Source organism: Tachysurus vachellii, chromosome 17, assembly GCF_030014155.1.
Source record: "Tachysurus vachellii isolate PV-2020 chromosome 17, HZAU_Pvac_v1, whole genome shotgun sequence".
Classification (NCBI taxonomy): Eukaryota; Metazoa; Chordata; class Actinopteri; order Siluriformes; family Bagridae; genus Tachysurus; species Tachysurus vachellii.
In genome coordinates this window covers 13,677,705-13,695,298 of record NC_083476.1, presented here as the reverse complement: position 1 = coordinate 13,695,298, position 17,594 = coordinate 13,677,705, and the positions used below count along the sequence as shown (strand labels likewise).

The 17,594-nt window shown below is 38.0% G+C and overlaps 1 protein-coding gene across 1 annotated transcript in view; it reads right to left on the bottom strand.

Moving 5' to 3' along the window:
• The window catches only part of capn5b (calpain 5b), a 39,042-nt gene extending 22,829 nt beyond the window's left edge, over positions 1-16,213 (bottom strand). The window contains exons 1-2 of the mRNA XM_060891659.1: positions 16,047-16,213; positions 8,945-9,117 (exon numbers count right to left, since the gene is read on the bottom strand). Of these exons, the coding sequence (XP_060747642.1) occupies positions 8,945-9,109 (165 nt within the window). The 5' untranslated portion in view covers positions 9,110-9,117; positions 16,047-16,213. The remainder of the gene's footprint in view (positions 1-8,944; positions 9,118-16,046) is intronic.
• Between the last annotated feature and the right edge of the window lie 1,381 nt (positions 16,214-17,594).

Below are 17,594 nucleotides of genomic sequence, written 5' to 3'. Positions count from 1 at the left end.
ATCCCAACTTTGGAGGTTACAATATCTTACGGTTGCCCCTGGAACAGAAAGGGTTAAGGGCCTTGCTCAAGGGCCCAACAGTCGCAGCTTGGCAGTTCTGGAGCTTGAACCCTGATCCTCCGATCAACAACTCAGAGCCTTAACTACTTGAGCCACCACTGCCACATGACAGTAAACTGTCCTCTCACTGGTCAGAGTGAGTCTGTTGATGTTCCAGGGTTCTGCTCATCCATCATGATGCTTTATTATGCTGTAATCATTATAATTGAACAGTTTGAGCAAAGGACAACAATGTTTCATTTCACCTGTTTATCTCTCACCTCTCTCATCCCCAAACCCTTATATAGATATAAGTATTATGATATGGATTATACATTTATATACAGTATATTAAAATCCATGCATTTTCTGAATCACATATCCTACACATGGTTATTAAGAGCCTAGAGTCTATTGTTGGTGGAAGACTCCTTGGACAGAGTACCAACCCAGCACACACACTCACTCACTCACACACTGAAAGATGCCAATCAACCAAAACCATGTGTTCAAATCTCAAAACTCTGGACATTTTGGAAAAATGAACAGCAAAGCTCTTCAGTGCCTATGTCATCAGTGCAGGGACACGCTCAGGCCAGGAGGGTTGAGAAAGAGACATTATGAGGGAGATGGTGCTCAGAGAAGCAGCAGGCAAAGTGCAGAGTTGGGATGTGTGTGTGTGTGTGTGTGTGTGTGTGTGTGTGTGTGTGTGTGTGGCTACAGCTCATTTACCCTCACTACTTACTCCCAGGAGGTTCACCAAATGAGCGTAGGAGGAAAATTAAGCTTTTATGGTTGACTCTGAACACCGGACCTTTGCAGTAGAATGCTTGGGCAAGTCCGCTTACATTACACAAGCATGCACACTCAAAAAAACACACACACTCCTCTATTTGAACCGCTTCCCAGATTTCAGCAGGTGCACCATACATAGCAGCCCCACGATGTGTGTGTATCATATAAGCCAATAAACAGACTTCTTTTTCCACCACACTCCTGTTGAGAGTGAAGATAACGTGCGATGATGTCACGAGAAAACCCAGACGTTTATTTTTTAGCCGAGAGTCATTCTCTATGGGGTTTTCCTATTTCACACATTCACACACATTTACTATTATTATATATTCACAATTCTATTCATGCTGCATGACTGATTTTCTGTCCTGTGTGGAGGTGACTGCAGCATAATGGCGTCTGCTCACAGTGATGCTGCTTTGATGGTTTTCTTTTAAGGCAGCACACACAAAAAAATGCAAGAAAGCATACTTATGATGATTTATAAAGCTGATTAAAAGTACTGACATCTTTTTATTAAACAATCATCCCTAAGGCTGCTTTTCCATGAGGCACTTTTCTGCACTGCCAACAAACGTATCATTAGGCATTTTTTAAAATGTCGTTTTCTAAAAAGATTTTTTTCCTAAATATTTTATTCATTTTTTCACAGAACATAGAAAATGACAAATTGCAGACCTAAAACACCCCTGTACATCCTCAGCCTACAAATCTCACCCTTGCCCTCCTTCATCCCACCCACAACCACCTACGGGCATAGCGAGAAGAGGTAAAAGAAAGGAAAACAATAAATGATAAAATTATAGTAAATATTAAAGTAAAGTAAAGGTCTATAAAATTGTATAAAATTTTAAATATTAAAAAGATAATAAAATAAAAATAACAAATTGTTTAAAAAAGGCACAGAGGAACACCAAAACACTATTTTGAGTTTTTATGTATTCTATTTATAGAAATTCTCAAATGAAATTTGTAATAGAAAATTCACTGGAGTTCGTTCCCTTATTTAATTGGTAGATACCAGTTTTTATGCAGAGTTCATGGGACAAGGTTATTTTAACACAGTAAAGATTTTATTGACCGGGCTTAATAAACGAACTAAACTTGAGCATTTTCTTTTTCCTTTCTGACAATCATCACTCTTCATTTCTGATAGACTTAGCCAAAATGTAATAAAAGCCCATCTGAGCACTTTACGGCTTTCCCATTGAATTAATGATCAATAGTGTACTTGTGTTTCAGACACGATTTCAGAAGAGTAGGAAAATGAATGAGTGCGAGCGAGAAGAAGAGTGAGACAGTAATGCAGTGATGCTCTCTGATTCATCATAAAAGCTTAGATATGATTTATATTTTAGTGGGCACGTGTCGTTTTCCTAACCAGGCTGTAAAGGATGGCTGGACCACAGAACCCTGACATCATCCTTGGATGTTTTGTCTGCTGAAGGAAAAGCCAAAAGGAGGCAGAGCTTTAAAAGTGCACAGAGGAAACAAGTGTTTTTTTTTTAAAAGGTGGAGGTTTAAAAGATGATCTGGAAAAACTGGAGAAGTTTGAACATTTTCTTTTATATACAGTACAGTACATTCTACAGAACTAGACATTCTTTGACTAAAATATGTTTCTCTTTTGCATGTACAGCATCTAAAACACAAGAAGAGCATCAAGTCTGTTTATTGTTAAAATACATGTCAATTAGACTGAAAGCTGCACTGCCTACATCTCTATTTATAACCAAAATCAGCTCATGGAAGAACAACTGACAACCTGATAGACTGGAAGTGTGAAAGCTGTTTTAACTGGTACAGGAGTACAAATTCTGGAACGAGATGTTCAACAAACATTGAAAATAGCGATTGTTAGCTGTCCCTATACTTTTGCACATATATTGTATCCTGTTAAAGGATTCATTTCTTCCCTGAAATAGAAGTTAGTATCTTTGAATTCTTTGTATTCCAGAAGGGAAGTGATTAACAGGTGCTTCCTGAACTAGAGATTGTGATTCTGCTATTTTATTAGTGCAGTTAAATGTTGATTAAATCATTATAATGCATCAAACTACACACTTCAAGTAACTGCCACTGACAAAGATTCATTTGCAACTAAATACAAAATAAATAAATCTGTGTATCAATTCATAAAATGGACATTCATTATCCTAGCAGTTCAGTTGAATCACTGGCTTGGTAAGGCTAGCTAGTGACATACAACCCATGTAACTGAACGTGCTCTTTCATACATGCACAGATGCGTATCAGGATGGAATCAATTGTGCTACAGTACAAGGATTTTGTCATGTAGCTAATTAGCTTCATCTTTTTGGAAATACTGTATTTTCATAATAAGTACATTTAACAAGCCTGCTTGCTTGCCCATTGCTGCGAAGGGATCTGTCCACCAATCTACACACACTAACATGTTTGGTTTAATCTTCGAGATTCTGTTCAAAAAAAGCCTCCTCCTCAGCATAAGCCAGACTCAAACACACCCACACACCCCTTCCTCCCCCACAAGTACCCACACACCACCCACACACACAAACCGATCCAGAACTTCTTGCTGTCTTCTATTCGCTGATGAACCGATGTGCTCCTTGAGCTGTTGCTAGGCCTTTTTCTGAGAGCTGAAAACAGAAATTCAAACCAATCGAAGTCCCATTTTAACCCTGACATCAGAGGATCTAGCCGGCTGTGACCCTCATGTCCTGCTTCTCTCATCTATTGCTATAAATGAGTGGAGGGGGTACATTTTTATATGTGCACAGACTTTATTCTCCTGAGCACAGTGTAAGACGAGACGACAGCAGAATGCCTATGTAAGCCTCATTCCATCTACTTGATTAAAGGGATAAAATGAAGGTTCGTCTGACTCTACTGTACATCTAGTCTGATGGGAATGTTCTGCTTTGATATTATACATGCATAGCACCTTGCAAATATTTGGTTAGCAGGCTGCTAAGCATCTCTTACTATTACATTTCAAACAGCTAAAATACCATAGCTCTTGGTTGTCTTGTTTGTCTTGTTGTTTTCTTTGCTGCGGGAGAGAAAAAAAGCTTATGCCATAATTGCTGGTCCTTCTGTGATGAGATTTAGGAAGTAATACACCGATCATTTTTGTCTATCTAGATTTTTTTATCTAACAACTGTAAACAACAGGCAACAATAATTCATTTTAATGAATAAAATAGTGAGGCAGAAGTCCATACAAACGTTCGAGCTACTTAATTATTATCAAAATGCAACATTCTGCATTCCACAAATATTGGCACCCTTAGTCGATGAAAGGAGAATAAATACATATATCCCCCCCCCCCCCCACACACACACACACACACACACACTTTCAATACATCACACCATGATGTTGATTTTTTTCCTAACACACATAAACCCCATTTTCTATGGACACACTTTCAGCACAGTTCCTAATAGATTCTACATTGAAACATGAAAATGGTGGTATCTTGAGCATACGCAATGGATGTGTGGACAGAATGGCAAAATAGATAAAATGATGTATTTGTTGGTGTGAACTAGGCCTGCACCTTTTATTTAAGACTGTCATGTACAGGAGAGAGAGAGAGAGAAAGAAAGAGAAAAATAAGCAAGAGAGAGAGAGAGAGAGAGAGAGAGAGAGAGAGAGAGAGAGAGAGAGAGAGAGAGAGAGAGAGAGAAAGACAAATGAGAGCTGGTGAGATTAGTTCAGTTGTAAAAGTGCTAAGCATGATTTGTGGACAATTCATAATTCAAGTGCCAAACATGGACCCCACTTTATTTTACCAGCTCAGAAAGAAAGAGAGAGAGAAAGAGAGAGAGAGAGAGAGAGACAGAGAGAGAGAGAGAGAGAGAGAGAGAGAGAGAGAGAGAGAGAGAGAGAGAGAAATAAGAGAACTCAAAAGGGCTTATCTTCATTAAAGCAAGTAATCATCTAGAATCATATTGCTCACTCACTATGACTTGAGTATTTGAACCCATTTATGCACTTAAAGCCATGCAATTTAGATGTTTCTGTGTAGGCACAGTGAGGACTCAAGTGTTACTTTGCGCTCAAAGCTGTAGCTCATTCCAAGTATATGTGAAGTACCATTTAAATAAATGAATTAAATTGGACACCATTGATGAACATTCAAGGATGTTTGCTAATCACGTGCTAGCCAGGTCAACATTGTTGTTTTCTCTACTAGCATTTCATTTAACAGCATATTTCCTCTTTCAGTTCAGTGTATCACAAGGATTTAGAGCTTCACTATCAAAAATGATTTAACAAAAATGTAGTGATTTGATTATATAATTAGTCTAAAGTTTTTACTGCTTGAAATTAGCATATATTAATAATAATAAAACAAATATCCAGTAATGTCCAGAAGGATTCTGAAAAAGTTTCACAGTCTGTAAATAAAAGTCTGATCTACAACTTCTCAATACATGTCCACATTTCGTATCTGAATTCATACTGTAAAGACAAGTTTTTTAGGGAGACATTGTCAGTCATGTTAGGGTCATGAATTCAAGTGTAAACGCAAAAAATGGATACATAAATAAATACAAATTTCTATTGTGTTAAAATAGTCTAAGCCTCAGACATCTTGCACAATAACAGTTGGCTGAAGATGTTACAAAAACAACACGCAAAATTGGAAAAACATCAGGAGTTTCGAAGTCGTCATCTGATTTCTTGGATTGTACAGGATTTCTGCAAGTGTGTGACATTTTTGAGCAGTCTGCCTGGTATCAAAGCTCACAGAAAAAGGAAGCCAAATTGTGATTGGTGGATTTACAGAGAATAAAAGCTGCTTTGGGGTCCACACCTTCTGCCATCAGTCTGAAGGGTCCAGGCTACGTAAAAATAGTGTTACTATTATCCCACCTTTATGTTTGAGCCTTTTATCATATTGTCTCTTTATAACCATAAAACATTTACACTGTTACTGAAACTCAGATATGCAGCACCTTTTATTACTATAAAAGCAAAAGCAAACAGTTCAGACTGTTCTTTATAAGCAGAAGCAAACAGTTCAGACTGTTCATGTTTATTACAGCTTTTAACTATATTTAATGTGTGACCTTTTAAACATGACAGAAGGTAAAGAAACAGACTTAAACAAATGAACCCCAATGCTTACAAAATTTTTCACCTGACACCACAGGCTGCATGAATCTATAGTCTGGGATAGAAGGACATCCGGTCCAGCTTCATTTCTTCGTACTAATTTTTTTCAATTTTTATGTATTTTTTCTTCTAAATAAAGGAAAGGCTTTTCCCTAGCCCATTTATTCCCTAGCCCTGTCTCTGGAGACTACAGTACTTATACACTTACACACAGAAGAAAACGATTTCTTATTGCAGTACAGCATGTACCACTTTTCCCCTAATTCTTCTTGTGTTCTTGGTGCTGAGGAGGTTTTGGATGTAGCAGAATTGTACTGCAGAGCTGAGAAAAGTAGTTGTGCTGTCGGAGTCCATTTTAGCAGTGATAAATAATAATGGGTCTGCAGAAGCAGCAGTTTGGGGCTCTGGAGCAGAACAGTCCTCTGTGTGCGTGTGTGTGTGTGTGAATGTGAGTGTGTGTGTGAGAGAGAGAGAGAGAGAGAGAGAGAGAGAGAGAGAGAGAGACTAAGAGATCCAGTAATTTTAATGTTTCTTGTTTGTTGTACCTCTTGCTAACTCTAGCTATATGACTAAAAAGGTAACTTAACATTAGCAGTGTAACTGAAAACCAATACATTATTTGAACAGAACAGATAATGAGTCCTAAACGAATACAAATACAGATCCAAAGAAAAATGGTGCCAAAAAGCTTTAGACTATGTTGAGATCCCTCAGGAAAATGAAAGAAAGTAGTGAGAGAATATTACTTTAAAGTAGGGTTTAAAGAATGCCTCACAGACGCTCAGAGGGCCGGTTTCCAGGTTAGTAGCAGTACAGTTTATATCTGCAGACAAGATACGCAGAACCTGGCAACCCTGGTCAAATAACAAATAGCAAGTATCCAAAGCGACTTACAAATGAGGGTTAACTTAACTTAAACACTGTCTTACTGAAAAAAAAACCCCAACAGTATGTTATTCTTAGGAAAATCATAAAAAAAAAAAATAGATAAGTAATTCTTGTAAAATCTTTTAGACACCTTTTGTTGCAGCTTCGATATTGGCAAGCGATTACTGATTTAAAACACCTTACTTTCTAAGACAAATTAGACAGAAAATTTTACAGGGTATCTGGTCAAGCAGTTATAAAGAGAATAATTCTGCTAATTGCTATCTGTTGTTAGAATCTGTGAATAAAAATGTCTTCCAGCAGCTCTGTTTTTCTGCAGCTCTGTTGGTCTTCTTCTAGTTTAAATCCAAATACAAAAACAAATGTGGATCTTTTAAGCAGTAAATAGATAGAGATATACATAATGGTATTGGTATTTATATTCTACTGGACATGATTTCTGAGAGGATTTTTAAATTATTTTAACACTTGCAATACTTGTTGCTAACACTAGCTACTGTAACTTGATTGTTGGATTGTTTTTAATAAATCTTTGATATATTTCCTGATAATCCTTGCTAGCAATTGTTCATAACTGAAAGGCATCCATGCCATCAGGCTCCATTTTAGCAGTGATAAATAATGATGGGGCAGCAGAAGAACACTCCTCTGGGTCCCTGTGTGTGTGTGTGTGTGTGTGTGTGTGTGTGTTGTGAAAGAGACTCCAGAGTGGGCAACGTTCCAGAACAGAAGAGCTGCAGATGGAGTGAGATTGAGGGATGATTGACTTGGACAGTTCTGACACTCTGCCTGCCCCAGGGCTTTGTAGGCTGAGATGAACAATATGCAAGTACAGTTCCTTCTTCTTTTAGCTTCAGGCTCATTAATGTGTATACATTTGCATTGTTTATAGACCTGCTAGAGTGCTAAGTGCTAGCTTGTCTAATCTGTGTAACAAAAGCACATTATTTTATTCATACAAAAATGTACTGCTGCGTTATTAAACATTTTTGCTCTCACTGGCGTTCTGGTACTGCTGCAAAACAAAACAAAAACAAATAATTTATTTACACATTTATATACCTGTGCTGGAATTAAATCTTTTAAATTTTTTTTTTTTTTTTTTGCAGTTGACTACAATCGACAGAATTTCTAAGAGGATTTTGTAATGTTTAGAAACCTTTTTTGTTATTTTAATAAATGTTTGCAATATTTGCAGCTAATCCTAGCTAGCTGCCTAACCAGCTAACATGACAGAAGAGTCTTCTGAGTCTTTTTAATCATATTAGTACATATTTGTAATATTTACTGCTAACACCAGCTAATATGAGTCAACAGTATTTCTGGATTTTTTGTCAGAATAATTATAATTTTCCTGCTAAATCTTAACTAGCTGACAAACAAACTGACTTGACAGGAATTCTGAAAGGATTTTGAGTCATGTAATATTTACTGCTAACACAAGCTAATTAACATGAGTTAACAGGGTTTCTGAGAGGATTTTGGCATGACAGTAAAAACTGGCCTGAACTAGGTAGCAACGATTTAAATTATGTTCTCTTTGAAAGTACATCACACTAGGTGTAAATAGTAGAATTCTGCTAGACCACCTTCTACTGTGTTAATTACAAGTATTATTTACAGCATATGACTGGTAACAACATGCAAAAGTAACCACAAATAAGATACAAACCGTTTGAATATGTGTCATATTTTAAGAAAAATCATTAATATCGGACATAAACTTTTAGTCCCAGCAGTAGATAAAAATCCTCTGATTTTTAATGAGAGCCTTTCACATATTCCTCTTTCTTTGACACCCATAATAAAAGGTCAAACCTTTTGATTAGATGAGTAATGGACTTTTAGAGATTATCTAAAAAAAAATGGCCATGAATCAAATGCCTTATGTAACCGAGCACCATTTCTCAAACACTCTTTTAAAGCCCTCTGTCCTTGGGGAAGACACCATGGGACGAGAATAAATTGAACACAGCTCACCAACTGTGGACTCTAAATGAGAGTTTAAGCAACACAGCATGCTTCAAAATCAGCAAATCGAACTCAAGTTCTTCTCTCTCATGGAAAACCTGCACTTAATCTAGATGTTAGAAACTCATGCCAGCGACTCACCCCAGGTCTTTTCCAGTGTACGCGGCCAATACGGTTTCCCTGATAGAACAGAGAATCATCCACAGCGGGGAAGAACGGATCCTCGAACAGAGTCCCGCTTTGCATGCACTGCTTCTTCAGCACCGAATACTGCTGCCCCTCAAAGGCCTTCACAGAGGAGAACATCCTTCAAGCTGCAGAGATATGATTTATTGTGTCAGTGCAAATGAAACAAAAAAACATGACAGGAGTTCACTAGAAAAAGATGCTAGAACTAAATGTAGGCCTCCAGAGAATACACATAATGCACTGTCTGCTTTTTTTAAGCCTCTGCTCAAACATGCCTCTATCTACCTCATGACTATCATTGAAAAATACACTGTAATATTTAAGCATCATCCTTGTTAAAAATGTATTAAAAACAGTCTCTTAATAGTTCTCTCACCAACATTGATTCAGTATATTTTTTACAAAAAGCACATCTACAGTATGAGAATGAGTAGACCTGCTGATTGAGAAGATTGGGAGGTGTAAGAATTCCATGACAATCTGTGTTCATGAAAATGTTGCTTTTGGTTTATTTGGGTGTTTAAGGTGGATATGCTTTGATATGTATGCCATAAATCACTTGTGGGTGTGTAGCTTATTTTTACTTTCAATGCTGTGAAACATCCATAAAACAAGCCCCGGTTACTATTTATGTATTATATACAAAACACTTATAAACAGTTACTCACTCACCAGCACCCCATTTTCTTTTTCTCACTTTTTCATATGTATAGGAAAGAAATGCCGACTTTATATTTTTATATGTATCAAATTTATGCTTGTTGAGACTGAAAACTATGACTATGTACTTGAGTTATTACCTCTTTGTACCATGTTCTCCAGGGTCTTGCGGCCTTATAAAACACATGGGTTTGATTTCAATCATACCACTGTTACACTCTCCTTGCCTGTTATCAACATACCTGTCATTAACCTGGTGATAAGTAAAAACATGCCAGTGCCAGCTTCTTGTGTGTGATTAAAAAATAACTGTGACGAATGCAAACTGACACGAAACCCTGCGCTAAATCCAACGCTCAGTTTCCAAAAAAGCACAAACAAATTAAAATGAGGTTTTTTCACACACTCAGTTCCTTCAAGCTAGACATTACACACAATGCCAAAATTGTAATTTAATCAATTAAAAATCAACAATATTGTACTGGACACTTCCCTTGTATTTAGCATGTTAGCATGTCACTCACTTATATTTAGCATGTTGGTTATGCCTCCCTTTTACAAATTTTCCTATTTATGTGCAGACTTTTGACAAGGTTTGTAGCAGCAACCCATACAGGGTTTGTTTTTGCTCTTCACTTGGCCTTGCCCCTTCAGCCTTTTGCTGCCTGTTCCCAACCCACAAATCTTGGGAGCCACATGCCTGACCCTGCATCATCTGCAGTCACCAGGCTCTATCTCCTCTGTTCTCTAAGTCTTGACAGCACCACCAAAGCTTTCTGGTGTCACTTCAACATCACCACCCCATCTGTCTGTAGGCACCTGCCTATGTACACCCCATCAGCTCTGTGCGGCCATCAAGCCCTGCCCCCTCGTCCACCTGGAGCTATCCACCTGGCCACACTGGATCAGACCTCTGCAGCTACCTGGCCCTAATCATCCGCTCTATGCTGCCACCCAGCCCTGCCCCCTCGTCTACCTTGAGCTAACAACTTGGCCAAGCCCCTTCAGCTCTCTGCAGCCACCTGGCCCTAATCTATCGGCTCCGTGCAGCATCTGGCTCCACCTTGAGCGATACACCTGGCTCAGTCTTTTAAAATTTTGATGAGATTTGATGACAATTGTCTATGTTGTCAAAATAGCATGTGTTTAGGCATTTTTCCCACAGACAAATTAGGATTCATTTTATCCAACATGAACATTATATAGATGTGAATTGTATTTGCAGTTTATAAAATAATCATTTGATCACTATATTTAGATTAATTTACTTTTGACAGGAATTCTTAACAGGAAAGTTATTGTATAAACTGCTGCAAGTTTCTACTATTCAGACAGTTTTTGCCTCCTGCAGGCAATGATTTGTTCATTAAATTTTGTTTCGTTGTTCAGAGCCATAAGAGGGTAGCAGCAGATTCCAGTTGCCAGGGTGATGATACATTTATGGGACAGAGCAAAAAAACGCTCTAATCTTGTTAGTTTTACGAGCATGCTCTGCTGTCGAACAGAAACAGACACAGGCCATGTGACAGGCACAGCACCTGTACAACCCAGGCACCACCATGTCTGCATGCTGAGGCATCGTCCCTGCTGATCTTCACGCTCTGCTTCTGCTCTTCAAATGCAGGTCAGGCAGGAACATGACTTCCTCAGCTACTGCTATTCATCTGGCCTGCCAATGCCCTGAAAGCAAAGACCTTTCTTACAATTATATATATACTGAATAACTACGTCTGGTGGCGAGGACGTGCTCAGAGTGCCATTTCATACTATGAAAGGTCTAATGAATTCTGGTTATTTTGGGGAGCCAATTCCCCCATGCTGACCTCACCATGTTTCAGTTGAGGTGTCTGAAATACATGGGCAGTTTGTCAATCACAGCTTTTTCACTGCTTTTGTGTCAGAGTGCTGGAGCTGCAGTGAATTATTTATCATCTCTACTCCCAGGCCTCCACCCTGATTAATTATGACTTTGGCTCTCTATCCACTGCCTCAGGACTAATGGCATGATCTTTAATGGTATTCTGAGGTCAAACATCATCATTATGAGATCCCCATCACCCAGTTTTCTTGGATATAGATCATAATCAACTGGTGGACTAGATGCAAACCCAGAATCAAATTTTACCAAATCAAACCAAGCAGCCAAAATTGGCCATACTGTAGCTGATGGCAGCATGTCAAGTACAGAAAGGTAGAGAAGTGGACAGAGATGTATACATTTCAACCTGCACTTCAAAGCAGATGCATCTGAGATTAAATACGCATCAGTACTAAAATTTAATAAAGTTTTTACCCTAACCCAGACGGCCAGATATGATCCTAGTGAGGCAATAAAACACCATATTCTTTGGCGGTTTTTATTTATTAATTAACAACATTTTGCACACTTTATAGATTTATAGTTTAATGTTGTGTAACATCTGCAAAGCAAAGTAAAAGCGCCAAAAAGTGGAAACGTCTACATCCTGAAGATGTTTCTGTCAGAAAACAAATATCGTCACTAAAAACTATTAAGATAATCAATTACCCTGGGCTTTTAATCTGTTTTAAGGATCGTCCACTGCACAGGTCTCTATGTAATCTGCTACTAGACAAATTATAGCATACTATATTAAGTGGATTAATATAAAGCTGTGTTTCATCTATACATAACAAATCGACTGACCTCCTTACCAATCAGAATCCAGAACTCAAAAGTGCTGTGGAAGAAAAAACAATTCATTACAGCTGATTCTCTGTGAGTACTAAGCAGTGAGAGAAGCACTGTGTCTACGCTGATTTCCATTCTCTCTTGATTGGAGAAATGAAAACACGGCAGTCTTTCCTCAAGAGCCAGAGTGGCATATGGTGCTAGGGTTTATCTCGTCACTGCCTTGTGACAACAAGATTATTCCACTCTTGCACACTACCTTTCTCTCACTAAGTCCCTCTCTTCTTCCTTCCCTCAGGCTACATCCCCAGGAAGCAGTGAAGCTGAAGATTTTACTCACACACCTAAATATTGAGAGCAAGTAGAGCGAGCTGCAGGTATATAAGCAGCATGTTGCTTCACAACTGGAAATGTTACTAAAGATAGCTGTATACGTTGGCATAGCAATGCACTAATCCCATTGTTCTTGATATAATATTGATATCTGATACCCAACAAGCAACTCTTCAGGTTTCTGATTTGCAGAAGGTAACCAAGATTTGACTCTACCTCATGCATGAATAGAGAATCTCCTTTTCTTTACATTGCTTAAAAACGTAACTCAATTATTAAATATGGACAGATGCACCCGGGCCAGTTTTGGCCCAGATTCCAAATGTAATGGAGACCTGAAATGTTACAGCTTACATCAAGGGAAATGCAAGCTGGGATCAGATGCTGTTTTTGCTAGACTATTTAACACCCAGTTTTAATTACGAAGCACAGTAGAAATAATGTGCAAGAGAACAGGTTACTTTCTACTTTATCTAGCTAGCTAGCAATTTTTTTGGACTGATTGTCCATAAACTTCATCTGTTCTATTGCTCAACATGAGAAAGGCATCATCTCTATGGGTAAAACTTTTTTCAAGTCAGTTCTGCTTCCATGCAAAATCTTTGCTAAACGATAAATAACATTATTTAATTAATCCAGAAAAAAAGATACTTTAAAAGTAGGAATTCATTTATAAATCTGGTAAAATATACTGTACATATATAGTGACTGTCCTGCTTTACAAGCTACATGTGTCTTTCCCTTTGTACTCATCTTCATTTATCTTTGTAATCAATGACAGTTGAGTAGTTTGTCTATTGAAAACAATACAAAAGTGTTAATTGGTCAGCTTTATCCAATTGCATGGTTAAATGATTATTTAGTTCAGGTTTGTTTTTCTTTAATCTGTTTCTCTAGAAGGCATTTACAGACCAATAATCTTTCTAAAGCTCTGTGAAACCTGACAACTTCAACCTAATCATGTTACTTGCTGCCGAGCCCCACAGCAGAGCACTTTCACACAGAGTACTGTCACACCTGACTAAATGTACTCTTGAAGCAAGGACGTGTGAAAGTGCACAGATAGCGTACAGCAGTCTCAAACGTTTACAAAAACTCTGACTATGACAGGAATGCACCTCAAACTGGGATTTAAGTTGCGAAAAAATGCCATTCTTTTCACAATAAAAGACCACCAGAGGTTTTTGTAGCTTGAACATGTATCTTTTCTGTGAAAACAGGAATGCAGTGGACTTTTAAACAAAATTTGATGTCTCCTCTATACCACACTATCACTACCAACCAGGGAGGGTAAAAGATAACATGTTCATCCTCTGAGATAAGTTAAACCAGCCAGCTGCCTCTCATGATGTGTCACAGTTCAGCTTAATTCACTTCTATCTGCCCTCTTCTACATACATAAACAAACAAAGGTAAAAAAAAATACATGTACCCTTGATAGCTCTACAACATCTCCATCCTAAAGGCTTCTCAGTGACAGAAAACATAAATATTTCTCACTGAAAACTTCAAGATGTGTTATTCTCAAGAGTAGAAACTTAATCTACTGACATCATGGTGAACAATTCTCTTTTGCTAAACTTAGATAAAAAAAAAAAAAAGAGGAAAGATTATACCACACTTGCCACAAAGAAACCTCTGCCACAGAGTTTGAACCTTTTTCTGAGAAAGAACTACAAAATATTTCCTGCAATTGCAAATGTGATAATGCTATTTCATATTCCACACCTGAGTGTTATAGGCAGGTCCAGTGTTGTTGTTTTTGAAGGTACTGCACCTCCTCCTAGAACCTGGACCCCCTCCTAGAACCACTATCAATTTTAACCCACAGTCCTCTGGCATTTATATTTGTCTTAAACTGAACCATATTTCTCCTATATTTGGGCCACAGCATGTATAAAAAATTCATATATCACACTAACAGTGTTTAAAGCCAGTGTTGTTGACAGCGATACATAATACCAGACTGGTAAAACCGTATTTTGACAAAGTGTTTTGAATGCATTTTAAAGTGGCCATATTATGTCAGCTAATGTGCTGTGAAGCATTTATCCAGCGTCTTAACTGACACTTCGTCATGGCCAGCATCCTCATAAAACTTTACAACTGGTAAATGGATGCGTTTTAATGCCTCAGCTTTATAACGAAAGTGAGTAAATGGTATCTTAGGTGGCAAATTACTTCTCAGGCCCGAGTTCTCCTGAACATACATCCTTCAGGATGAACCTCCCATGCAAAGGCGGGGTTTAATTGAAGGAGAGGAAAATAGAATAAAATGCAAGAAAGACTAAAAGAAATCGAGACAGATGGACTGGCTGGCTGGAGGATTAGCAAAGAGTGGAGTGGTAGAACCCCCCTCTACTTCTCTCCCTGCCTTCCTCCCTCTCTTTTTTCTGAGGGTATCCCAGATCTGGCACTGCAGACAATACTGCATGATGGGGTTGGAAAACGGTGGGGTGTGGTGGCATTGGGCCATCCACTGAGGCTCTTGCTCCTGCTGGGCACCTCTGAATCTATGAGGAAACCAGAAACCTGCTTTTGCATTGGGTAATACTTTCTTCTCAACTTACACGATTTGCATCACATGATAGGCTTCAAAAATCCCAAAGATTACAGATAGAAGGATTCTTATTTAATATTTCAGTAGTATTTTATCAGAAATTATTGGATGGCACAATAATTGCATCTTTTACTATTTTAGATAAAGTCATTTGTGCATGTTGTACATTTAGTTACCCACATATGGGAAAACTACTATTACAGCTGGCCTTTATATTTATATACACAGATATTTGCTATATACAACAATATATATATAATGATGAGTGTAAATGTTTAAAAAGTACACACAAATGTTATTTGTCATTTTTTTATGTCATGTCATTCCAAATACATTTGGAAATGGAGAGTAGAGCACAAACATACTGTAAGCTAGATTGCCACATAAGATGGATATAAGGATAGACGGATATAAGGATAGATGGATGTAAGGATAGATGGATATAAGGCAACATACACGTTTATCCTTCATATATGGAAATGTCCTCGTGACGCCCAAATTATTTAAATGTATAAAAGCAGTAACATCTTTGTTGAGCTCAGCATCACAAAGCCTGTGTATCTGCTTTAACTCCCACAGTAAGGCATCGCTTTACGCCGGGTCGCTTTACGCGCAGCTGCTGTAAGTCGTATTCGCAGTAAAATAGCTCGTTCAGCACGCGCACAACAGCAGAAACCGCACGCGCGAGCTCGTTTGTACTGTTAGATCTCGGTTATTCCGTCAGGTGGACCGATTTACACCGTGATACAAATCAGATCAAATCAAATCTTAACGCCGGACCTGACCGGGGTGTTTTACACAGTTTGAAAGCTGAGCACAGTCCGCGCATGGTGAGCGCACTAATGCTGTACCTGAGCACGGCTCCGCTCCCTCGGCGGCGTCTTCTCTTCTTTTCTCCTCGCTTCTCTTTTCTCCTATTCGCTCCGCTCCTCCGGGGTGCAGCGGCGGCCCGAGCCTCCTCCTCCTCCGCCTCTCTATCTTTCTATCTCTCTCTCTCTCTCTCTGGCGCGCGCGCTCTCGCTTTCTTCCCGCCTGCACACCAGCGCGCGCAGGCCAGGGGGAGCCTCTGCATCTGAGCATGTGCGTTAGAGATGAACACGCGCGTGCTCACACACGTACACATCTCTCTCTCTCTTTCTCTCTCTATCCCCTCACACACACATTTTCTCAGGCACGCAGGTGCATATGTTTGCCTGCCTGACACACATACTGATAAATATGCACGCAAATATTTACATATTCACACACACACACACACACACACACACACATATATATATACATATTCTACATATAGCTATAGACATATTATATATATATATATATATATATATATATATATATATATATATATATATAATATGTCTATAGCTATATGTAGAATATGTATATATATATATATATGTGTGTGTGTGTGTGTGTGTATGTATGTATGTATATATATATATATATATATATATATATATATATATATATATATATATATATATATATATATGAGTGTGTGTGTGTGTGTATATATATATATATATATATATATATATATATATATATATATATATATATATATATATACACATACACACACACACACACACACACACACACACACACACTTGAAGGACGCATTTATTTCCAACTAAGCAAATACTGACATTTATATTTAACTTCACGTCTTTTGGCAGATGCCAAATTCTACATTTCTTGTGTAAATGTACCTGAAGTGCCATAAATCTATTTCAGCTTGATGAATGAGGTTCATGATGTTATTAAATATAAAAGTTTTGTCTTAACCATGCAAGAAGATGAATTATGGTCACATGACCACACCATCTGACCATCCCACTTCAGAATCTATTCAATCAGTGTAACAACAAATCAAAGCTCTTTATTTGAACTGTTTGTTCTAATATTTCTTTTATTTGTTATACAGTATAGCAGGGATTCTGAAACCATTCAGGCTTCATGCCAGCAGTGAATCTGGTTTCCTGTAAGATCCTGCTGTGCACTGAGACTTGTAAACAAGCCTGTTTATATCTGCCTCATCCCTTTTTATGTATTTGTCTTATACCAGCCACACAATCTGCTCAGTAGTCATCTTCTACTAACAAAGGGACATGTTCTTCAGAATCTCCTGCAGCTCTGTCTGCAGCTGGATAACTGTGATCCTCTTCCTCATCTTCCTCATTTTAAAATTAAAGGATTTTTACAAAGAAAAAATAAAGAAGATCAGAAGCATGCTTTCCAGAAATCATTAAATCTGTACTTGTGTGTGTGTAATATACTAAGTAGGTTTATTCTAAGCTTGTTCTCCTGTAATTACCTGGTTTGACTGGTCAAATGAAATAAATAGATTAAAAACCATATATATTTTTAATAATGGACATTTTGTATTCTGT